Source organism: Xenopus laevis, chromosome 2L (genome assembly GCF_017654675.1).
Source record: "Xenopus laevis strain J_2021 chromosome 2L, Xenopus_laevis_v10.1, whole genome shotgun sequence".
Taxonomy (NCBI): Eukaryota; Metazoa; Chordata; class Amphibia; order Anura; family Pipidae; genus Xenopus; species Xenopus laevis.
Window position 1 is genome coordinate 8933295 of NC_054373.1, and position 25334 is coordinate 8958628.

General features: G+C 40.7%; 1 protein-coding gene across 1 annotated transcript; it reads right to left on the reverse strand.

The window, feature by feature from the left end:
- Nucleotides 1-8682: 8682 nt before the first annotated feature.
- LOC121399620 (cell wall protein DAN4-like) lies at nucleotides 8683-21829 on the reverse strand. Its single transcript, XM_041581161.1, has 11 exons — nucleotides 21787-21829; nucleotides 18882-19802; nucleotides 18545-18799; nucleotides 18059-18171; nucleotides 16642-16861; nucleotides 15464-15601; nucleotides 14787-14924; nucleotides 13571-13651; nucleotides 11792-11904; nucleotides 9685-9874; nucleotides 8683-9096 (listed from the first exon to the last, which is right to left on the reverse strand). The coding sequence occupies exons 1-11, from the start codon at nucleotides 21827-21829 to the stop codon at nucleotides 8879-8881; spliced, it is 2430 nt and encodes an 809-aa protein (XP_041437095.1). The 3' UTR covers nucleotides 8683-8878.
- Between the last annotated feature and the right edge of the window lie 3505 nt (nucleotides 21830-25334).

Sequence of the window (25334 nt, forward strand, 5' to 3'; positions counted from 1 at the left end):
AGTAGCCAATTCGATGGTCGAAGTAGCCAAAAAAAATCATTTGAAATTCGAAGTTTTTTTTTTATTCTATTCCTTCATTCGAGCTAAGTACAGTAAATGGACCATTGTGTTAAGGTTACAGAAGAAACAATAGTTTGTTGAATATAGCAATATACATTTTCTCCTAAATCAATTTAGGGGCAGATTTATCAAGGGTCGAATTTCGAAGTAATGGGAGTTTTTTTTTAACTCCCATAACTTCGAAATTCGAATTAAAAAAGACTAATCTAAATTTATTTAAAAAAAAAAAAAGTTTTTAACTTCGGGTGAATAGACTGTATTCGAATCTAAGTTTTAGCGCATTTGATTGTATTTGAAATCGAAGTATTTGCCCCAAAAAACTTTGATTTTTCAAAATCCACCAAATAACTCCAAGTAGGTTCTAGGATGTCCCCCATCAGCTAAAACAGCAATTTCACAGGTTTTAGATGGCGAATGTTCGAAGTTGATGTTTTAAAGAGACAGTACATGATAAATTTCGGTAGCTGAATTTTTTTGCATAGCGCAGGCGACTTTTCATTCTAACCTATGGGGAAAACTCTGAGGCAGTTCGGGGAGATAGTCGCTCAAAAGACGAATCGCCTCGTGTGGCCTTACCCTAAAGAGGCATTTGCAGAATATATAGGCACACGTGTCAGACAGTATATCGGGTAGAGGCAGGTGCATTCCTTGAGGATGTAATTAAGGCAGTACAGCACCTCCAGGCAGAAATAACTCACACGTGGTCTGGATCTCACCCAGTGGAGGGGTCAGGAAGGAGAAGCTAAAGCCTGACACCTTATCCACTGTGTCCCCTCACTGTAGGCAAATCTTACAGCCTGGGAATCTACACCCTGCGGCACCTCCTTGATGGAGCACAAAGCTGCTCTCTCTTTCTTCTCCCCCTGTCTTACTTCCCTCACTGTCCTATTACAGGCAGCGTTGGACTGGGCCGCCTCCCCCGATGTCCGGGCCCCGAAATATAAATTAATTGTTGCACCGGTATCGCATGCGCATCAGCATTCAGCGTTTGCGCACACACGCCGGTGTGTGCCCAGATGTTTGTGCATGCGCGTGGGGGGGGGGCCTGAAGTATAGTTACCTGGTGGGCCCCCCCCATGTCCAGTCCGACCCTGATTACAGGTAGTATCCTATCTCTACCTGGGTCCCTGCTTCCTGACTTAACTCTCTAGAGGTTCAGGTCCCTCTAGGGCAGAATGGCTTTACTGGGCCTTGTTGTACACAGGCTCCCTGGAAACATCCAGATGGATCAGCAAACAGAAGCCAAAGAGAAAGCTCCACCCCTTCTCTCTCACTATAACAAAGTGTGTATGGAAGTGGTCACAGTGCCTCCTGGCCAATAACTGTGGCATGTAAATCACAACTAGATACATGGGCATCTGCCCAGCAACTAGGCAGATCAGGAAGTATAGGGATTTAAAGCCATAGGGGCACATTAACCCTATGGGTCCCTATATATATATATATATATATATATATATATATATATATATATATATATCTTTTTTTATGGGTTTGTGACATCACACATGTGCAAAACCATGCACGCTGGAGTTTTGCCTGCAAATCATTACAATTCATCAGATATTAGGACATCAGACAGTAACTCCCAATAAAATCAGGGGAATTGACAGCTCTGCCCCCACTATTGCTCCTTAGGCACGTGCCTCTTCTGCCTACTCTTAAAGTGGACCTGTCACCCAGACACAAAAATCTGTATAATAAAAGTCCTTTTCAAATTAAACATGAAATCCAATTTCTATTTTCTATTAAAGCATTCATAGCTATTGTAAGCCCATTTAAAAATCTCAGCTGTCAATCAAATATTGTCTGCCCCTCCTCTAAGCCATGGGCATAGAGGCGGGGCAGACAATTACTTTCACTTTCCATTCAGCACTTCCTAGTTGTCACTGCTCTCCCCACATTCCCCCATTCTCTTCACCATTTAATTGTGTAGCCAGGGCATGGGGATGGACATCGGGTCCCCCATTCTGGTGCACAAACAAGATTCTGAGATGATACAAGGCTTGTCTTAATAACAGTGTCCACAATATGGCTCCTGCCTGCTTGTTATAATTATGAATTCCCAGATTGAAGGAAAACAAGATACAAATATTTTTTATAGTGTAATTAAAGTTAATTTTGCTGGACTAATGTGATAAGATAGGATTCTGAATAATTTTTTTGGGTGACGGGTCCCCTTTAAGTTCCAGTCCCTGCTACATACATCGTTTCATACAGGACAGTCCTGATTTTGACAGCTCAGACTACAGTTCCAGGTTTCTTACTGAAATTTTCCAACTTTTCCTGCAGTGACGCCAGAAAAAGATACAACGTTTCTGAAACTTAATTAAAATAAGAGACTTTTTGGCAGAGAGCCCAGAACAGTCAGCAGCTGCACATCTGTAAAAATTTAAGATAAGCAAAGATACAATCGTAACTCTCTTGGCAGACCTGAGATTCACTGGTTAAAGGGCAATTCACTTCCGTTAGCAAATCTGCTATAACACATAAAGCACTGCAGTAAAACTTCCAGAAAGTTGTTCAAACTTTCATAAAACAAAACATTTCACAGCACTAAACGCACCTCAACTTTTTGTCCCTCTTTCCATTTTTTAAATGTTGAGGTATGATAGCATATGACACTATGTAATTTAGAAAAAAAATATGATTTTGACTAATATAGACTGTTTCTCTGGCTCGTACATGAGTCACTGCGTTCACACACAAACCTAGGGCACACATACTTGCTAGGTTACATCAGCCAATGAAGGGTCAAGCTGTATCTTTTACTCACACACTACTTCCTGGTGCAGGGAGACGCTGCATTATTTCCTGTCAGGTGATCAGAGAGGGCGGCGGCGGCTGAACATCGCAAAATGGAGGCTCAAGGTAAAAGATGCAAAAGGAAAATATTTACTCTTATGCATAGCCAATTTGATAAGATTTGTCGATAGGCCAGCTATTAGGATATACGTTTTCTGTTTGCTCGTTTTTTGCTGATAAGGTATAGTTCTCCTTTAATAAAACTGGAGGGAAAACAAATGTCATCTCTCCTAGCTACCATGAACTTGCCACTACTCTATATCCATATGGCAAAATAACAGGGCTTATTTATCTGGACCACGTGGTGTAAACATTTACCCCTTAGTGTTTATTCAAAAACACTTCCATCTGGGCAAAAAATAGGTAGTGGATGGGAAGCGGGGTAACACCCATGTGCTGTGTTCCTTGGGGGGAGAGAGATCTCTGTGATCCATTTGGACATGTGGCAATTCATTTATGTGATGGGCAGGCCACACACAAGGACAAAACACTTGGCACATTGCACCCCCTTTTTTTGTTTTGCAGTTTGCACCTTCCTGTACAAAGTAAAACTCAAAACTTACCCTTTTGCCTCCTTCTGGCCATCGCGTGATGTGGCCCCATCCCTTTTTAAATCATGGACCACCCCCGGTTACGTCATGGCCCTCCCTTTTGTTCCTGCCCCCACCACCAGTTGGTGGAAATTTTATTAAAAAGTGGTAACCCTACCCCCAATATGTATTTTTAAGTTGTAGAACCAGAAAACAGGGCTGCAGCCTGACAGCTACCAGCAGTGTTGGACTGGCCCACCGGGGTACCAGGAAAACTCCCGGTGGGCCCAGGTGTCAGTGGCCCCTAATGCTGCTAAACATTTTACCTATTTCATGGTCATTCCCTATTTCTATGAGAACAAAGAGGCTAAATAGATGGAATAATGGATTATAGTATGTAAAGAAAAGAGACTAGCAGAATAGAGGCTGAGTGAGGAGAGGAAGAATATTAGTACTGAGAGTGGGCTCCTTGGTCTAAGGTTTTTGGTTGGGCACCTGGTCTAAAGTTTTTGGGTGGGCCCCTGGTGTTCCAGTCCGATACTGGCTACCAGTCTCAGGACTATATGGCAACATTCACTATGTCATTCGTGGAACCAATTTCTAAGACCTGGACCCGACCCGAACCCACGACCCGATCAGCTACCCGACCCGGATCCGCATACCCGATCAGCTACCCGACCCGGATCCGCATACTGCCTTATCCGCAACCCAACCCGCAAACCGACCCGCAATCTGCTGACCACCATCAAACAGGAAGTGATGTTGCTGCAAACCGGAAGTGACACGTTTTGCAAATCTTTAAAAGGAGTAAAATATAGACAATATTACATAAGATAAGAAATTAAGATGAGACCTGCAACCCGACCTGCGACCCGCAGACCCGCATCGATACCCATACTTGAAAATCCTCCCCTTATTCCACAGGGTGCCCGCTTTTTTTCGGCTAACCCGCGGGTAACCGACCTGCTGCAGGACTCTACCAGGAGGGTTCAAATAAAATGTCAAGTCAAGAGATGGTTGCCATGGGTTGTTACTAGAGCAATGTTTTACTCCTGTTATTAAAATGATTGTGCGCAAAAGTTCCAACCAAGAGATTTCCATGGGGGCTTCAAGCACCCTGAGGCCAGTATTGTTGACACGCTCCTGAAAAAACCAGAGAATAAAGCAAGGCATCTTACCAAAATATCATTTATTGCATCCACTAAAAAAAAAAAAAAAAAAATATTTCAAACAATAAATTATTCAGATCAGAGTTCATGTTATTTTAATATCTCACAAATATAATGAATTATTCATTCAGGATTGTGGTTGCCAAACAGACTGTACAAGATTACAAAATGTCTTCAATCGCTAACGTGTTTGTTATCAGTAAAAATGTGGCCCTGTGTCTGCAAAGATTCCACCTTTTAACGTCAGGAATGTTTAACAAGTAGTCCTGCAACTGTAAGAAAAATACGGCTTCGAAAAGGTTTTTATTGTGAGCAGTGAAGAGTTACCTAAACGCTGACCCAGTCCCTATAAAGAGTTAATGTAAAATAATGCTCAGTACTCTATGAAAGGTATCAAAAATATTACTCCCCTGAGCCCTGAGTTTTGCCTCCTCTAAATGTATAATGTATATATTGGTCTCATCATAGTTATTGGGCTACTTGATCTAAATTTCCATTAGAGGAGATGACCGCCCATTCTTGTACCGAATTCCTCTTCAGACTAAATAATAACAAGAGTAAAGTATCAAATATGCCCCTGGAGTGGATCATTATCCCACTCATGACATGGGGTTTCTACCCAAGTGCTCAAGAACAGGGATGATTGAGCCTTATGTATGTTTGCACATGTTAAAGCCTGAAAATGTAGGTTGTGCCCTGGCTGTGAAGTTATTTTATGGTCAAAACTGTCAAATTCGACTAGGGACTTATCCAAACTCGATTTGAATTCGATTTTTGAGATTTATCATAGTCTATGCCTTTAAGAATTTAAGGGCTGGGACACAATGGGCGATTTGGGGAGATTTAGTCGCCTGGCGACTAATCGCAGCGACTTTTCGTTTTCCAAAGTCGCCCGAAGTTGCCTCACGAGGAAACTTCGTGCGACTTGAGAAAACGAATCGCCGCGTGTGATTAGCGCAGGCGATTTTTCATTTTAGCCAGGCGCAGAGCGAGGGGAGGCATTCGGGGAAGATTGGTCGTGGAAAGTCGCGGCGATTAGTCGCCAGGCGACTAAATCTCCCCAAATCGGCCAGTGTGTCCCAGCCCTAAATTCGACTATTCGCCACCTAAGGGTAAGGACACACTGGACGATTTGTCGCCAGCGTTTTAAAAAAGTAAATTGCGGCGACAAGACGATCGTCTTTTTTGAACAGACGATTCACAGCGACTATTGGCACAGAGCGATTTGTATCCCATTACTCTGTGCGGTACGTGCTCCACCCAAGCCGGAAACGGAAACGGCATAGGCGGATTTTCAATAAGGCTAGGGGAGGCTAAGCCTCCCCAAACCTGCCTGGCACCTAAATAAAACAAACTCTCTCCGTTTCTGACTGCTGGTTTACACCTTTAACATTGTGGAAACCGGTTCTCTGAGCCGCACACTGATTGGATCTTATTCCTCATGGTTTCCCCAATCAGAATGCACCTCTCTTGACTGACAGTAGAACTAGCCAATCAGGTCACAGATAAAGGAGGGGGTGGGGGTGAGATTCGGATCGTCAGAAGGCACTGCAGAAAGGACTAGAAGGAACCTCACCAGAGGTGTAACTTATTTGCTGCAGATTTCAACTTACTGCTCCCACAGGTACAGTACTATACTGGAAAAGCTTAAACACTATCTGGAATAAAATAGTTTCTTTTGTCAAAGTTTTTGCTCTCAACTGGCACCAATAATATACCTATCTCCCTTGCTCCAATCTTGAATAAACTCTTTCCCCATGAAAGGCAAATTGTGCTTTTTATGTTTTTGCACTTGTTTTTTTTCTCTTACTTTGTTTATTTTAGTCAAAAGGGTGTTCACCTTGACATTAACTGTTAGTATGTTAAACAATGGCCAATTCTAAGCAATTTTTCAATTGGCCTTTTATTATTTATTTTTATAGGTTTTGAAATATTTGCCTTCTTCTTCTCCTGACTCTTTCCAGCTTTTTAATGGTCACACCATCTAAAAACAAATGCTCTCTAAGGCTACAAATGTATTGTTTTTGCTACTTTTTATTATTCATCTTTCTATTCAGGCCTCTCTTATTCATATTCCAGTGTCTTATTCAAATAAGTGCATGGTTGCTAGGGAATTTGGACCCTAGCAACCAGATTGTTCAAACTGCAAACTGGAGAGCTGCTGAATAAAAAGCTAAATAACTCAAAAACAACAGATAATAAAAAATGAAAACAAATTGCAAATTGGTTTAAGAATATTACTCTCTGCATCATAATAAAAGTTAACTCAAAGGTGAACAAAACCTTTTAAGTCTGTAAGTTAGTTAGTCAGATATTCTGAGACAATTTTTAATTGTCTTTAATTTTTTTTATTATTTGTGGAGCTTTTTATTCGGCAGCTCTCCAATGTGCAATGTCAGCAATCTGGTTGCTAGGGTCCAGATCACCCTAGCAACCATGCATAGATTTGAATAAGGAACTGGAAAGGGGTCTGAACAGAAAGATGAGCATTAAAAAAAAAGCAATAACAATAGAATTGTGGCCTTACAGAGCATTTGTTTTAGAAGAGGTCATCCCCATTTGAAAGAAAGAAAGAAAGAGTCAAAAGGAGAAGGTAAATAATTAAAAAACTATAAAAAAAAGAAAAGAAAAAATGAAGGCCAATTGAAAAGTTGCTTAGAATTAGCCATTCTATACACATAAAGTGTACTTAAAAGTGAAGCACCCCTTTAAGGTGGCTTGGAAACAAACCAATGTTGTATTTCAGTGGCAATGTTACAGTGTGGGGGCATAAATATATCTGAATCTCTGCCACCAGTACCCACTGCATATCACTGCATATATGTTCTTGTTTTGTAAATATAGACTAAATCTCACATCTAAGCTTAACACTGTTTAACACTTCACAAATATATCACCCCTTTGTTAAAATGAAAGGGACATCTGTGAACACAAATGGATTGAGAATCCATTTAATATGAGTTGTGGAACCCACAGAACCGCTTGAGGTAGTTGGGGTGGGGGTTTATTTTCATTCCAGTGGTGCATCCACTAAGCCTCACAGTAGCTTTAGGTCAGTCTATGAATGGCCCATCTTTAGCCTCCCCAAACAAAATATTCACCCTCCGCCTATGGGAAACGGTTTGTGCTTCCCGCTGTAACCTGGCGTCTTGACGTGCTTGCGTTCTTGCGTCATTGCGTTCGCATTGTAATTTGAATACAATTGCTGCTACTTATCTGTATGTGTGTGCGTGTCTAGGAGATTTCAGTGTTTTTCTAAGTACATGTTATTTCTGATAAATCGCTCGGAAAAGGGTCCCAGTGCGTTTCAGAGACAAAACGAGCGATATGTCGCCGCGATTTGCTTTTTAAAAACGTTGGCGACAAATCGTCCAGTGTGTCCTTACCCTAAAACCTGCCGAATTGCTTTTTTAAGTCAATGAAGTCCAGTGATGAATTTGGTGATGTTTGCAGCCTTCCTGACATTTGAGGGTTTTTGTCGGAGAAAAAACTAAATTGAGTTTGATTGGATTCAATTTGAATTAGGGATGCACCTAATCCAGGATTTGGTTCAGGATTCGGCTTTTTTCATCAGGATTCGGATTCACCTGAATCCTTCAGCCTGGCCGAACCAAATCTGCATTTGCATATGCAAATTGGGGTCAGGGAAGGAAATCGTGACTTTTTGTCACAAAACAAGGAAGTAATAAATGTTTTTCCCTTCCCACCCCTAACTTGCATATGCAAATTAGAATTCGGTTCGGTATTTGGCCAATCTTTCGCAGTTCGGCCGAATCTTTCGCGATTCATTGCATCCCTAATTTGAATTTGATTCAAGTTTTCGGGTCGTTTAAATTCGTCTGAATTGGAAAAATTCTATTTCATTAATACATTTCGATTCGTCGAATTTTCGAATTTATGGGAGTTTTAAAAAAACTCCCCTAATTGAACTCCCCTAATGAACTGGAAATTCGACCCTTGATAAATGTGCTTCTGTGTATTGGCTTTTGTGTGTACAATGCCATAGGAATCAATGGTCCCTATTTTTTCCACCTGTTGTTGCATGTTGTTTTCTACGTGGGAGGAATATCTATGTTTATCCACATAGGATTAAGCTATTGCCAAATGACCCGCAGTGCTGTAAGTGAGATACACTTTATTTGTCTGTAATATACAGTATTTCTGTCTATTAGGACACAGAGCAGAAATGAGCACAACAATATAATTTAGAGAAAATAAAATATATGTCATAATAAATCAGATTGGAAGTATTTCAAATCAGCGATAAGAAAAACTACATTAAACCAGGAGGTACAAGGAAAATCCACATTTAATTTAATTATAGGTGTTAGTTCTGCCCGACTTGCCTCTCTGTGTACTGGGTTTGTATCGGCCTAATCTGCCCCCTATACGATAACACATTGCAGCAAAGACCAATACCAAGAGCAAAGCGACTCCCAAAAACACCCCGAGCACAATGGTGGCTGTTCTCCAGCCGTAGCATACATCCGAGCTGCTTGCAGAGGTCGTTACAGCAATATTTACATAGGTCACTGTATAAAATAAAAGAACAATGAATAAATATAGATAAACTCCAGATGAAAACATGGAGACATTGGTAGTATTATGTCCCCAACATCAGTAACTCTCGGCTCACACCATATTCCCTCTATAGCAGCCATAGCACACTTAAATGGGTTGTTTACCTTTAAATTAACTGTTAGTATGATGTAGAGAGTGATATTCTGAGACAACTTACAATTGGTTTTCATTTTTTATTATTGGTGGTTTTTGAGTTATTTAGCTTTTTATTCAGCAGCTCTCCAGTGTGTGGTTTCAGCTATCCGGTTGCTAGGGTGCAAATTACCCTAGCAACCATGCACTGATTTGGATTATGAATAGGAGAGGGCCTGAACAAAAAGAGGAGTAATAGAAAGTAGCAATAACATAACAGAGCTTTTTTCTTTTTTAGATGGGGGGTCAGTGACCCCCATTTGAAAGCTGGAAAGAGTCAGAAGCAAAGGGCAAATCATTAAAAAATATATAAAATAAATAATGAAGACCGACTGAAAAGACCATTTTATAACTTAACTTAAAGGTGAACCGCCACATTAATAGCAAAGCCGATGGTTAGAACTTACCCAGGTTTGTAATGTTATTGGATATCAAGAACGTCACTGCGTTAATGAGAGCGGTCTGGATGGTGCTTGTGTCAAGAGTGGACGACTGAGTTGTGGATATAAAGTAGGCGATGACACTTCCAGGTCTGAAGCCAACCACGGTGATATTGAAGGTGCTGTCACTTAGCATCACTCTCATTGCACTTACCACCTTAAAAATAATAAACACTAATATACTCAGGGAAAATGCAAGATCTTTGCAAATATTCAACATATGCCCCAAGGTGTCACTGACTGAGAGTGAGGTTAGATTTGTGTTGTTATTTATATTATTTCAACACATGCCCTGTCCCATTCATCCTTCATTGCAGGACATTCTAATTCTTCAATGCTAGGGTCAATTAACTTAGCAACCAGATGTCAGCTTTAAAGGAGAACTAAAGCCTAACTAAATAAGTAGCTAGAAATGTTGTACATGACGTTTTGTGCTTCTGTACCAGCCCAAGGCAACCACAGCCCTTTAGCAGTAAAGATCTGTGTCTCCAAAGATGCCCCAGTAGCTCCCCATCTTCTTTTCTGCTGATTCACTGCACATGCTCTGTGCTGCTGTCACTTACTGAGCTTAGGGACCCACTCACAATATACAGTACACATAGAATAGAAATGTCACAATATAAGGCTGATTAGTAATTAATACACATAATTACTACATGGCAGCACAGAAACCAGTGCAATTAGCATCAGAATTTAATAATCAGCAAAGCTGTAGCATCAGCTTATATTACAGCCAGGGAAGCTCATTTTCTGCTGGATAATTAGTGACGAGCCCTAAGCTTCGCTTCTCAACAGCCAATCAGAGCCCACTGAGCATGTGAGTGTCACAGACACTTTCCAAGATGGTGACCCCCTGTGACAAGTTTGAAGTCCTGGATCATTGCTGCTATTGACAAGCTCAAAATTTAGCCTCATCCAATAAGTTCACCATATAAAATATGGCACGTTTAGCCATAAACATTTTTAGTTTAGTTCTAGTGATGGGCGAATAAATTAGTCAGACTCTAATTCCCAATGAACTTCCGCGTTTCGCCACTGACGAATACATTTGCGAAACTGCGTCAAAAACTTGCCTGCAATAAAAAAAATTAGGTGCGTGGCAGAATAGTCGAGCGCATAAAAATTGTCACGCGTCAAAATTATTCAGACGCCCATTGACTTTAATGCATCTGAACAAAATAAGTGTGCGTATAAAAATGGTTGCAGGCGCCGATAATGATGCGCATCAAAATAATTTTGATGTCCATTGACTTCAATGCATTTTGCCAATTCTTCGCTGTTTTAGCAAATTTTGCGAGAAATCAGCAAATTTTTTCGTGAAGCGGGACAAAATCGCCCATCACTATTTAGTTCTCATTTAATGTAAAAGTGGAGATCTGGAGAACAGTTACATAACTGCAAACTGCCGTATAATTGTATTATCATATATCATAGTGAGGGCACATGTCTGGCAAAATATCCAGAACCCACAGCAGGTGACTTAGCACTCACATAGGGGCAGATTCACTACGCGCCGAATTTGCACTAGCATCCGTTTCGCTCACATTGCAACAAATCGGCAGGCGTAAATCCGCCCAGACAACGCTAATTCACTAACATGCGAAGTTACGTCCAGGGCGACGACCGCTGGCGAAGTTGTGCTACCGTTACTTCGGCAAGCAAAGCGAAATTGCACTAGCGTTGCCAAATTTACATACCGCGATAAGTGAAAGTTGAATGCACATAATGTAATGTATTTGCTACACATATTGCAGCAAATACATTACACTACACAAGCCCAGGGAACCTTAATAAATAAAATAAAGTTGTTATATTGCCCTACACATGAGCCCAGTGTATAGTTTATGTGCCATATGTTAGGAAATGTAGGGGAGAACCCAGGTACCCAAAAAAATTTTTACGGACTTTTGCAGCCTATCACCCTGAAAAAGTGAAAAGACGCCGGCATTTTTGGGTCATTGAGGTCCATTGAAGTCCTATACACTCGATTGCACTTCGCCTGGTCTGAGCTGGCCAAGTAAATATTCACATTTCATGTTCAGTGCAATGAACTAGAGATAAATGATTTCCTTACACTCCCTGTGAACTGAGCTGCTTTGCTGGAGTAGGCGGCGCTGGTTCTGTCGTACAGGTCTGGAGTGAAGGTCCAGTTGTTGAACTTTATCATGAAAGGAATGACTTTATTATCTGAAACAGAGAGAACTTTGTGTGAGTCGTTTTTTTTTTTTTTAAAGAGTTGAGTTATTAAGGAGGTTATTTATCGAAGTCCGAATTTATCTCCATATTATCTGCTGCAAACTTCGATCAAATCCGCTCGGGTTTTTTGCGCTTATTTATTATGGCATTTTCCCGAAAATTTGCTTTGCGGGAAAAAAATCAGATTTTCACGGTTTTTTTACGAATTTTTCACCCGAAAACTCAGAAAACTTAGGGGTATTGCCTGTGTAAGGACATTGTTCATGTTTATAAAAGAGGGAACAGAGCTCACTATAGTCCTTATCTACAGGGAAGTTTAGTAGCTCTCTATTTAATTATTCTACTGAAATTTTCTTAAAATAAATGAATAGGTGAAAACTAGGGATGCACCGAATCCTGGATTCGGTTCGGGATTCGGCCAGGATTCGGCCTTTTTCAGCAGGATTCGGCCGAATCCTTCTGCCCGGCCAAACCGAATCCAAATCCTAGTTTGCATATGCAAATTAGGGAGGGGAATCACGTGACTTTTGTCACAAAACAAGGAAGTAAAAATGTTTTCCCCTTCCTACCCCTAATTTGCATATGCAAATTCGGATTCGGATTTCGTTCGGTATTCGGCTTAATCTTTTGCGATGGATTCGGGGGTTCGGCTGAATCCAAAATAGTGGATTCGGTGCATCCCTAGTGAAAATGAGAGTTCATTTGAGGTCATTGCATTGTACAGCATGGGGATGGCCTTATTATTTTCCTTTAATTATAAAGCCCCATCATATTCTGCACCCCTTTATAGAGAAGTTTCATTCATTCCCATGAATCCATGCCCCAGCAGAGCTTATCCTTTAAGGTCTTTATTATATTCACATGCAATTGTCAATTTCATGAGGAGCCAACTAACTGTCTGTTTGTGTCTTATATGGGTTTTACCTTGCTTATTTAGACTTTATGCCTTTAAGTAAACTGGGGCTTGACTTGTATACTATATAATTAGCAGTGTTATACTGTATATAGAGAATAAAAATAATAATAAGAAGAAAATAATACTCCCTGTTGTGATATTTAAGGATAGTATAAGTCACAGAGTAGTTCCATGACCATATAAACGCTTCTATACAGGTCATGGAATGATGAGGTGACTTCTTATAGCCTCATATTTGAGAACATTGGGTACAATATTTATTATAATACACAAGTTTCTGTTGGGCGTGCTTCCAGTAGATGTGTTTCACAATATCTCGACCAGTAGGGTGCACTGTTAGCTTGGGTTTAGGCGTATCTTTATTTTGCCACAGCAAATCAATTATTTATCTTCTTCTGCCTCTTTCCAGCTTTCAAATGCAGGACACTGACCCCGGCAGCCAAAAAACGATTGCTCTGTGAGGCTGCAATTGTTTTGTTTCTTTTTATGACTTATCTTTTAATTCTTCAATATCATCTTTCAGTCTCAAACTGCCTGGTTGCTAGGGTACAGTAAGTTGGACACAACCAACCAGATGGCTGCTGAAATTCCAAATTAGAGAGCTGCTAAATAATGCACACAGCACAAAAACATAGAGACCAATTGCAATGTGTTTGAGAACACCACTGTCTGCATCATGCTAACATTTAATTTAAAGGTGAGCTATCCCTTTAGCATAGACATAATTATACACATACTCACTTGCACATATGGTGTTTTTGGTGTCGAGGCAGGTGTTATTGCTGGAGCACAGTGTCGTGCTGTTAAAGCATGAGGTTGGGTCTGCAAAAGGATTATTACAGGTTTATTGATGAACAGACAAATTAAGTTTTTATAGAGCCCTCAATGTAGAGTCCTGCACAGGTCCTATTGGAATGCCCGACCCAAACCCGCTGACCCCTTACCTGACCAGCACCCGCTACCCAACACATCCCCCTACCCAGAGCCACTACCTGACCCGGAAACCCAAACTTACCACCCAACCCGGGACCCGTGAGACCAGAAGTGACATCATTTCAGACCGTAAGTGACGTCACTCCGCTTCACCTTCATAGGTAAAAAAAATTCCTTGCAGCACCAGGGAGGGTGGGAGTAAGGTTGCCATCTGGCCGGTTGATGGTTGATCACAATGTTATTAATAGGAAAAAAAGATAAATTTATAGGAAGGCCGGTATTTTTTTCAGAAAAGGTGGCAACCCTAGGTGGAAAGGAGCAGTCCTGCACATTTTCCAGGTACCCAGGCAAGTTACCCAAGGACTACCCGCATGGTCAGGGAATTAGGGATTTTCTACCCACAACCCGACTGATTTGTGGGTATTCCGAGGGTACCCGACCCAGCACAAGACTCTACCTCGGTGACTGACAGGGTTCAAGTCACATGACAGACTAGCAGTTGAATTACTCACATGCACTGTATTTATCTAATGCTGGCCATACTGCAGACTGATTCAAGACTGCCCCAGTTGGCAATCATGCACAGGGCCAAAAAAGACAAACTCTCAATATCTGGCTGGAAAATCCATTAGGACGAGGACTGCATAAAAACCTGGACACAGTCCTTTCCGAACTCCTGTGATCCAATCAATGAATCAGGTGCCAAATGATCACACGAGTTTTCTTTGTCGTACCACCTGAATGCCCAAACAGGCAAAGGTCTCCTCGAGCAGCTTCCAATGACCTTCCAATGCATGGTGAGCTTAATTCTTTTATTGCTGTAATAACTAGGGATGCACTGGATCCAGAATCTGGTTCAGGACCTTTCTCAGGCATTTCCATGCATTGCTGAGCAATGAAAAATACTCAAGAATATATTCTCCACAACATTTGTCAAGAGTGAGTTGTGGCAACAAATATTGGGAGGAATTTTTGAATATTGATAAATCTTGTTTCTTTATGTTAAGGCATATTATGTACTCACCGATACATTGTTGGCCAGGGTTAGAAGAGTTTCCATCTTGTATCCCAGGCAAACACTGGCACTGATAACTTCCTATGGTGTTGGTGCAGGAGGCTAGAACCGAGCAAGGGCTGGGACTGGCTAAACACTCATTTATATCTGCAAATTGTAAACAATGAATAAATAGGGAACTATGGTTACAATGAGGTTGTACTAGAATCCTACCTAAAACTATGAAGCCAAAAGACATAATTGGGTATTATGATGTAAAGATGTATATGTATATGAGGAAGGCACATGCTGTGTGGGTACAACTATCAGCTGCTGGAGGAAAAAGTTCAGCACCAGCTGATACCTGTGGATCATGAGTGGTCTTTCTGGAATCTCAAACCCCAATCTAAGACAGTTTTTTTATGCAGTGAAAAGCTACTTAAAATAGAAAGTATTGACATGTCTCATACTATGCACAACACACTCCCTTAAGAATAGGATATAGGGTTACAGCAGAGAAAACTCAAACTACAAAACCCAAAGTAATAAATGGCCTCCTCCATGTAGATGGGTATTACCTCTACATGAATCCTGTAATATCAGTGGGAGAAGTAAGGTGTCTAGCACTGTACAATTGTGTGTACACTATACAAACATTTACCCTCCAATTCAACACTCTATCATTTACTCAACACATTTACTCTTACCTGCACAGGTTTTTCCAGGAACACTTGGACTTGTGTCATTAAAACCAGACCTACACTGGCAGGCGGCTGTTCCGTTGAGGGAAGTGCAGGTGGCATTTGCAGGACATGGATTTACTGAAGCATCACACGCATTTCGGACTATAGGGAGAGAGTGTTATTCTTAGAACTTGTACGGAAAAGTCAGAAATGTATATAGTAACCTGTTATCTACTCAATATAATACAAATGTATACTTGAACATGTGTATAGCTCTTACTTGATGTATCTGTGTCTTTTTTATCCTTAGTTACTAAGGTGCCGATTTCGAGTCTTCGGGTACTAAAACCAATGCGGGAATTTCTAAACTCTCACATGGTTACTTCCTTCCGCTTTCTGCTGAGTGGGCTTTTTCCAGAGCAAGAAAATAAAAAGCTTGGTTGGATTTAGGTGCCAAGCTTTTAATGTTTTTGAAAAACACACTCAAGGAAAATCAACCCGCTCAGCAGGAAGTCGAGGTATTTGATGGAAGAAATCACACAGGAGTTTAGGCACTCTTGCTCTATTTTAGTAGACTCAACATTCTTTAATTAGCCCCTATATATCCAGGGCCCAATTAGGGCAGGGATGTTCTTAGCAGAAAATGAGTGGGGTTTGGGGAAAAATGTGAATATGAAACACAATAGATTGGTGGGATGGAACAGATTGTGACAGTGGCCTAATGGATCCCAGTTTTCCAAAGGGAATCATTGGGAGGGACAATATGAAGATAGATGAGGGACTCTTACAAGCATCTGGGGCAGCCATACATTTTTTAAAAGGAATTTCAGTTCTTTAATACTCAAAAAGATAGCTGTCAGTTGCTGTGAATTCTTCAAATCTGGCTTTCAGGATCATAACACATTGGAACTATGGCTGACACCTCTCCGGTTTTGACCCTGACAGTTCAGTTTTTTGAAAGGTTGCCTGTCCATTTTTTCAAATTAGGAAAACCAGGCAGGATTCCCTATGATAATCGGCTAATCACCACGTCACAGTCCTGTCCCTGATGTCACGACCCACCCTCCGCAGCATCTCAACTCTGCCCCCCCCATCCATTGCACCATGGCCCAACCCTCTGCCCAGATTCAACTGGGCCAAAAAGTTGCAACCCTAATTGGTACGTTGTTTTCCAGTGAACAAAGTTGTAGAACCGTCTGTACCTGCAAACGTGTAAGAGTTTGGGTCAACTTTATATGTGGAGCTGCTGTTGAGTGCGCTGGTGAATGACTGAGTCACGTTGGTCAGAGTTATGTTATCAGCCGTATTTGTGGCTATGGAAAAGTCGGCGATGATACTTCCATTCCTGATACCGGTTATGAAAATAATCATTCTCCCAGAGTTAAACAGGGCCTTGGTGTCCGACGGCACATTATTCTTTATCTGTCGATCACACAAGAGAGGGAGTTTCTTTACATTTGCTTCGAGACTATAGACTAATCAAATGTTTGCTTAAATTATACTAAACGGGTCATTAGATTCGGAATACTGTGTAAATGATATTCTCGGTTGAGGCCCTTTGGTTCCCAATGGTTTATATTTTTTACAGATACATGTATAATGAATATATATATTACTTATGGACTTTCCTTAACACGATACTGATAAGCACATACAGGTATACTGTACTATGTATTGATTTGTGTGTAAGATTGTATCTGTAGATATGCATCAATTATTTTATATTGTGGATTTGAACTGTTAGTGTGTTAATTGTGCCAAGAGATGGTGTATTTATGAAGTTGTATAGCCATGTGTGAATCAGTAGGCCACATCACGCCTGAAACATTGCTATGTTACTGATCAAAGCCAACTTTCTTGATAAAAGCTTTTTAACTTGATACATTGGTGCTGTTTTCTTCAAATGATCTGTGTGACCTGGTTGGTGAGTGACAAAATGAAACGTGCACCTGTTTTGTCTTTGAAACATGAAGTGAAGTTGCCAGCCCATACCCGTTATTTACCCAACCATGAAACATGATTGCGGTGAGCTCAGGCAGCATCATGGTGTGGCAGGTAAGGCATAAAAGTCGGTGCTGGGGGGGGTGCTGTTGGGGAACTCACGAATATGTGGAGGCCTCCATGGCTGGGGTGATGGGCCTTTGAGGTGGGCCCCACACATCCCAGTCTGATATTGTGCCCACTACAGATGCAATCTCTGACATGAGATGCAGAGTAGGGTCAGCTTTTGTACCCCTTAGTTCTCTTCCATAGTCTAAGTAAATGAGCTCTTTCCCTTCTGAAAAACTGAAAGTAACATCAGTTATTGGCATATGGTCAAAACAGATATATCTTTAACCCTTAGAAAGTAGGTACCTTAGTGAAGATACAGATCCAAACTGCTGTGAGTTACTGAACTGACCAGATTGAGGCCCAGATTTCAGGCTTGGGTGCCCCTAGGCTGCTGGGTCCTATCGCCCTCATGAGCACACACACACCCCCTGCATGGATGATGCATCCCCAGTGCTCCTTAGGTTGCGGCTGGGTGGCTTGCCATCCCAAAAACTTGTTGCCCTAGGCAGCATGGCCTGCCCATGTGACAACCTTGTAACGCCCAATGACTCACTCTCTTCTACTCACATCTGCCGTGAAGTTAGCTGCAAAGTTTTGGTATGCCGTGCTGCTTTTATTACCGAGGTCAGCAGTATATACAGTATTTACTATTCGGACTACTGCAGCAAATAATCTTCCATCTGCAAGTAGACAAGGAATAGGTTGGTGGGTAATAAGCATTTTCAGGCAATAAAAACACAGATTCCATTTTACTTGTAATATAAGGACAAATGGTAATACATTTCCTAACCACAAGGCTCAAATTACCCATCCTAAAAAATATGCACCAGACCATTGCGTAGGTTATAATAGTGTAGTTACAGAAATTATTTTATACATATTGCCAGCAAATTTGATCTTCCTTGGATTCCAAAGATCTACTTTACTAACAACATGAAACTCCCTTGTAGCCTAACCATAAGCAGAGATGTCTTGTTTGGTTTTTTTTTTATTATTACTATTATTTGTTTGCAATAACCTTAATTTTGTTAATTAATACCAGAAGAACCATACCTGTGGTAACACTGCTGGTAGTATCGGGTCTGTTCGGACAAGACAGTTGTTTTACGGCAATGTCATACTGACTAGCAGGAAATAAACCAGAAAATGTGACCGTCAAACCAGACGTTGTTTTTATGTCTACGACTGTGTTGTTCTTTGACAGTGTCACATTGAACTGAGCTCCAGTTGGTCCATTTTGACCAATAGGCATGAGCTGGATTTGATCACTAGACACCTGGATCAGCTGAATAGCCACAGTTGATTGCGCTGCAAATAATAAAAAGGACCATTAGAAAAAGGACAATTAGAAAATTACATTAGAGTAGGATTAAATATATTAGTCACTCACCACAGGCTGAAATTGTTGTGGTTGTTGGTGTGGTTGTAGTTGTTGTAGATGTGGGGACAGAAGTAGTGGTGCTTGTAGGTTGAGTTGTAGTAGTTACAGTAGTTGTGGAAGAGGGAGTAGGACATATGCATACTGGAGTTGAACTACTGGTTGTTGACTGTGATGTTGTTGTGGATGAGGAAGTAGCAGATGTTGTTGTGCTAGCAGTTGTGGAAACAGTAGTAGTGGTGCTTGTAGGTTGAGTGGTAGTAGTCAGTACTGTGGTAGTTGCGGATGATGAAGCAGCAGATGAAGTAGTTGGGGTGACACTAGTTGTGGTGCTTGTAGATGTGGGTGCAGTAGTAGTGGTGCTTGTAGATATGGGGGCTGTTGTAGTGGTGCTTGAAGATGTGGGGGCAGTAGCAGTGGTGCTTGTAGATGTGGGGGCTGTAGTAGTGGTGCTTGTAGATGTGGGGGCAGTAGTAGTGGTGCTTGTAGATATGGGGGCTGTAGTGGTGGTGCTTGAAGATGTGGGGGCAGTAGTAGTGGTGCTTGTAGATATGGGGGCTGTAGTAGTGGTGCTTGAAGATGTGGGGGCAGTAGTAGTGGTGCTTGTAGATGTGGGGGCTGTAGTAGTGGTGCTTGTAGATGTGGGGGCAGTAGTAGTGGTGCTTGTAGATGTGGGGGCAGTAGTAGTGGTGCTTGTAGATGTGGGGGCAGTAGTAGTGGTGCTTGTAGATGTGGGGGCAGTAGAAGTGGTGCTTGTAGGTTGAGTTGTAGTAGTTAAAGCTGCAGTAGTTGTGGATGAGGGAGCAGTAGTAGTAATTGTGGTGACACTAGTTGTGGTGCTTGTAGGTTGCGTTGTAGTATTTAGAGTGGGAGTAGGACATATGCACACTGGTTGTGTTGTACTATTGGTTGTTGACTGTGCCGTGCAAATATCTAGAATACAGAAGAAAAGCAAACATTAGAGAATGTAGCCAGATATCATATATTTCACTATACAATAATCTCCCATTAGATATGAATAGACAGTACCATATGCTTTCTACTATAATCTATCACAGTTAGTTATGGAAAAGTGTCAGACACAAGCCGCAGTGAAGCTGCACATACCTCCTACCCTACGACCTGAGATGTCTCAGCCAGGCCCCATGAGCACTAAGGGGCAATCTCTTGCACCCCATTCATTCCCTTCAACTTCTGTCTGGGCTCTCTGTAATCGGCATCATGTGACTTGTCGCAGCCATTTTGTTGCAGTACGTCGGATCGCGCTAAAAACATCCATGTAGTCCTACCCTAAATCAATGGGAGAGTCACCTATCTCAATTTGAAGTTCTTTTGGTTTGTGCTGGTTTTAGCTGAAAAATCCAACTTTTTCAGGGGTTTCGGTCAAAATCTAGAAAAATTGTGTGATTCGGGGAAAAGCCTAAAAAAATTAGGAATCAGGATTCAGGATTTCACTTGATTTTATCGAATCTTTCTGTGATTAGTAGTGATGGGCAAACAAATTCGGCAGGTGCAAATTTCTGCAGAGAAAATTTACCTACGAAAAAAACGCCACATCAGAATAGTCACACACATAACAATTGTCGTGCGTCACAAATTATTCGGACGCCCACTGACTTCAATGCGTTTCGCGAATTTTTCGCTGAAGCAAAATGGGACAATTTAGCCCATCACTAATGATCAGATTAATGCAGGTTATTTTATTAATAAATAAGGTCAAAATCGAGCATGGGAGTTTGGTCGTGGTTTTTGTAAAATAAAATATGAGATAAATTCAGATTTTAGAAAATAACCCCCTTAAAGTTCTTAGTAAATACAACATAGATCACTTCAATATGTATTTCTTTTCCATATAAAATAAGCAATTACTAAACCCTTGCAGGGTAACCAATAGTGTTAGTAACAGTCAAAACTTTATTTTGAGAATGCTGTATTTGTGTTACGTCTGAAAGTTCATTTTTTTCTCAACCAGAAAACTTAGGGATGTACACTCGTGAAAAAATCAGGATACCCTATAAAAGCCTGTGTTTTTGTAACGTTCTTGGACATAAGCATATTTAATCTCAATTTTAACAATACTGGAAGGTTCAAGAAATATAACTAAACAATTAAAAGGGAAGAAAATACTTTTTCAAAATCTTCTGTAAAATGTAATTCAGGACACCCCCACATTTATTCCCACTTAAAATGGCTCAAATCACACACAGGTGTATCACACCAGGTGCACATGATTAGAACATGGTAGCTCAGCATTTTGAAGGAGGTTTGCCCTATTTAAACCTCCAACATTTAGTGGTTTATTTGTCAAAATCCGATTTTTTCTGATTTTTTCATTAAAAAAAAAAAAAGTCTGACCACGCTTGAATCCATGGTCTTACCTTGTTTATCATTGAAAAAATAGGTTCGGATACAACTAAAAAAATTTTTGGCAAAACCCCAGAAATGTTCGGGTTTTATGCCCGAAACGCAGATTTTTTGTGAATTCGCTCTAAATCCCCAAGTTTTTTCGGATTTTTGGTCAAAACTCAGTTTATCCCATGATATCTTCAGATTTGAAGTGGGACCTTTGCCGTTGACTTCTACAGTACCCCGACAGCTTGGAGATGGAGTATTTTCGGATTCTGACTTTTCGCAGCCTCAGGGTCCAATAAATCATGAAACTTCGAGTTTTTGTTTCTACTAAAAATTTGGATTTTATAGTAAAAAAAACTTGAGTTTTTGGCATTTGGACTAATAAATAAGTCCTTTAGTTTGGTGTGCTTCTGACTGTTGAGGTGAGCGTGAACACAATGGTGACACCAAAAGAGCTGCCTGAGGCATTCAGAAAGAGGATTGTAGCAGTTTTGCTACCGTTTCCGAAAAAGTAAATTCTATTGAAGCTCTATCAAAGCTCTAGCATTGTGAAATGTACACTTACCGCAGAGGGCAAGCAAAAGAAATAAAGAGACCCATCGTGCCATGTTGGGATCTGCTCCTCACTTCTTCAGCAGAACCTCAAGCTCCTCTGACATGCCGTTCTGCTATCCTCCAGTTTAAAAAGCTGTGAAAAACAAGGGAGAGGCTCCGGGGCCAATCACCTCATTGAATGGGAAATTTTCGTTGCATAGAAAGAAAAACCTGTTTTGCATCTCATTTACTGTTGTGTCTGAATCATTCACATGAACAAAGAGGCAATAGAAAGTAGAAAATATCCACCTGCATCTCATGCCTCTGAATGGTTTATGTTGCCGTTTCCAGTTGGGTTCAATTAAGTGTTTACTTCTTTGATGTTTTTCTAACAGGGACGGCAAACGTCAATCCACCCAACCAGCAGAAGTCTCTTGTTTCCTTCTGAAATCATAAGCCTAAAGGGCTAATATTGGAACTGAAAGCTTCATCAGTCGGCTCAGACACGACGCCAATATTTCCTTAGCCTTTAAATCACCTATACTTCCTTCTCCGAGGGTCATTAGGGTGCATCATGTGAGGGTGCAGCCATTTCCCCATTGGTATATTTAGTCGGAGACAATGCATGAGGTATATATTTAGCAATTTGAAGACAATTTTGCCGGGGAAAATACTTAGCATAATTGCATCTGCGTGTAGTCCTCATAGAATTGTATGAGGAAATATGCTGGTAAATCACATAGGTAAATTGGGTTTTAACAAAGAATAAAGTCCATCAAGTTCAACCCCTCAAATGAAAACCAGTGCACATACACACGCATTCCTACCTATCTATACACTAACATAAACTGTATATACCCATATCTATACTAACTATAGAGTTTAGTATCACAATAGCCTTTGATATTATGTCTGTCCAAGAAATCATCCAAGTCCCTCTTATAGTCATTAACTGAATCGGCATCACAACATCACCCGGCAGTGCATTCCACAACCTCACTGTCCTGACTGTGAAGAACCCCCTACGTTGCTTCAAATGAAAGTTCTTTTCTTCTATTCTGGTACGGTGATCTTTATGGGAAAAAATATCCACCCACTATTTGTCTTTAATGTCCTCTAATATATTTGTAAAGAGTAATCATGTCCCTTCGCAAGTGCCTTGACAGTCTCCCCTAATTTAAGTCTTCCCTCCCTCTAATCAGTTTAGTTGCACTTAGGGGCCAATTCACCAAGGGTCGAATATTGAGGGTTAATTAACCCTCGATATTCGTCTGGGAATTAAAATCCTTCGACTTCGAATATCAAAGTCGAAGGATTTTAGCGCAAATAGTTTGATTGTTCGATCGAAGGAATAATCCTTCGATCGAACAATAAAATCCTTCGAATCGAACGATTCGAAGGATTTTAATCCAACAATCGAAGGATTATCCTTCGACCAAAAAAACTTAGGCAAGCCTATGGGGACCTTCCCCATAGGCTAACATTGCGTTCGGTAGGTTTTAGATGGCGAACTAGGGAATAAAGTTTTTTCTTAAAGAGACAGTACTTCGACTATCTAATGGTCGAATAGTCGAACGATTTTTAGTTTGAATCCTTCGATTCGAAGTCATAGTCGAAGGTCGAAGTAGCCCATTCGATGGTCGAAGTAGCACAAAAAACACTTAGAAATTCGAAGTTTTTTTACTTTCGAATCCTTCACTCGAAGTTAGTGAATCGGCCCCCTAGTCTCTGCACTCTCTCCAGCTCATTTATATCCCTCTTAAGGACTGGAGCCCAAACTGAACTGCATACTCCAGGTGAGGCCTAGTTATGGAAAAACTCAAATCAGTGTAGTCGGGGTGAAAAACTCGGGGTGAAATACTTGAAATGATCGAGTTTTCGGCAAAAAAAACTCAAATCATTTGAATTAATTGAGTTTTAGAGCGAAACCCACTGAAAAAAACTCGACCGTCATGAAGGCTAAACACATCTTGAAATGGTTCAAGGGACCTCTGCCATAGGCTTCTACTTAACCTTGACAGGTTTTAGATGGTGTATTTTTGGATTAGAGCTATTTTCAGCTATGGGGTATAAGAAATCTCGAAAAATTCTCGAATTTTGAACTTGAATTTTTCAGGTAAAATACAACTCGACCTTTGATAAATAACCCCTTTAGTGTGTTACTCTATATTTATATTATTTATACTTTGCGCTTATCAACATTGAACCATATTTTCCAGATTTCTGCTCAGTTTAGTCAAATCACTTTTGACTAAAAGCTAATTTGGTCAATTTAAAAAGGTGTAATTAGAAACCAGTTAGTAATTACATATAAATTTTTTTTTACCCTTAATAGGTTCTTAATTAGGGATGGGCGAATTTGACCCGTTTCACCAAAAATTTGCCGCCGGCGAAATGTCGCCGACGCCTATTAAAGTCTATGGGCGTCGACATTTTTTTATCCCGCAGCAAAATTGTATTGACGCGCGTCTTTTTATTTTGGCGCACAACGCCATACAAGTCGATGGGCGTAATTTTTTTGGCGAAACAAGGTGAAAAAATTCGCCCATCCCTATTCTTAATCAATTCATTTAATACCTGGCAGACCAGAGCCCAGAATTCTAGTGGAAAAGCCACTCTACAGGTCTTCTCTCTGTTAATCAAAGATGGCGCTGGTTTATACTCAGCGTGTGCGTTCCACTGCAGAACGGAAACTCCGGAGCTTCACACACTCAATCAAATGTTTTATAGCTGTAAATGCTAAAGGTGGCCATACACAGGCAGATTAAAGCTGGCAATATCAGTCCTTTAGACCGATTCAGCAGCTTATCTGCCCATGTGTGGGGGCTCCCGGGGGGTCCTCCCGATCTATATCATGCCAAAAATCGGGCAGATATCTATCGGTCAAGTTTGATTTTTTCCTATGATCCTACTAAAAATCGTGAAATTTGAAAGTTTTCCCGAGAAAAATGTGAAATTCGAACATTTTCAATAAAAAATCAAGCAATTCAAAAGTTTTCCCAAAAAAATTCAAGCAGTTCGAATGTTTTCACGAAAACAAAATTGAGCAATTCAAACGGTTTCACTAAAATCGAGCAATTCGAACGTTTTCACAAAATAATCGAGCAAATCGAACGTTACACTAAAAAAATCCAGTAATTCGACAGTTTTTACAAAAAAATCGAGCAATTCGATTTCATGGAAAAATCAAGCAATTCGAAAGTTTTCACGAGAAAACCATGAAAATCGGAAATTGACCGGCGAATTTTCTCAAGGGATTCACGAATTTATTCGCTGGTGGCGAAACGTGGAAATTCGCCACAAATTCGTGCCAGGCGAATATATTCGGCCATCACTAACTTTGAACTAATGGTTCAATTTTGTTCCCCTTAGCACAATAGGACTTGCACAGTGTTACTTGCATGAGTTTGAGGGTCCCAGGTTGGCCCTTCCTTTTAGCATCCCATGTAACTGCTAGAGGCTCCCACCCTGAGGGGGCTTAACAAAGAGACACTGTTTGGGGAAAAAAAAGCTCCTTTTATGGAAAAACAGATTATAAATATTATTTAAAACATAGATTACAAGCTATTGGGAGTTTTC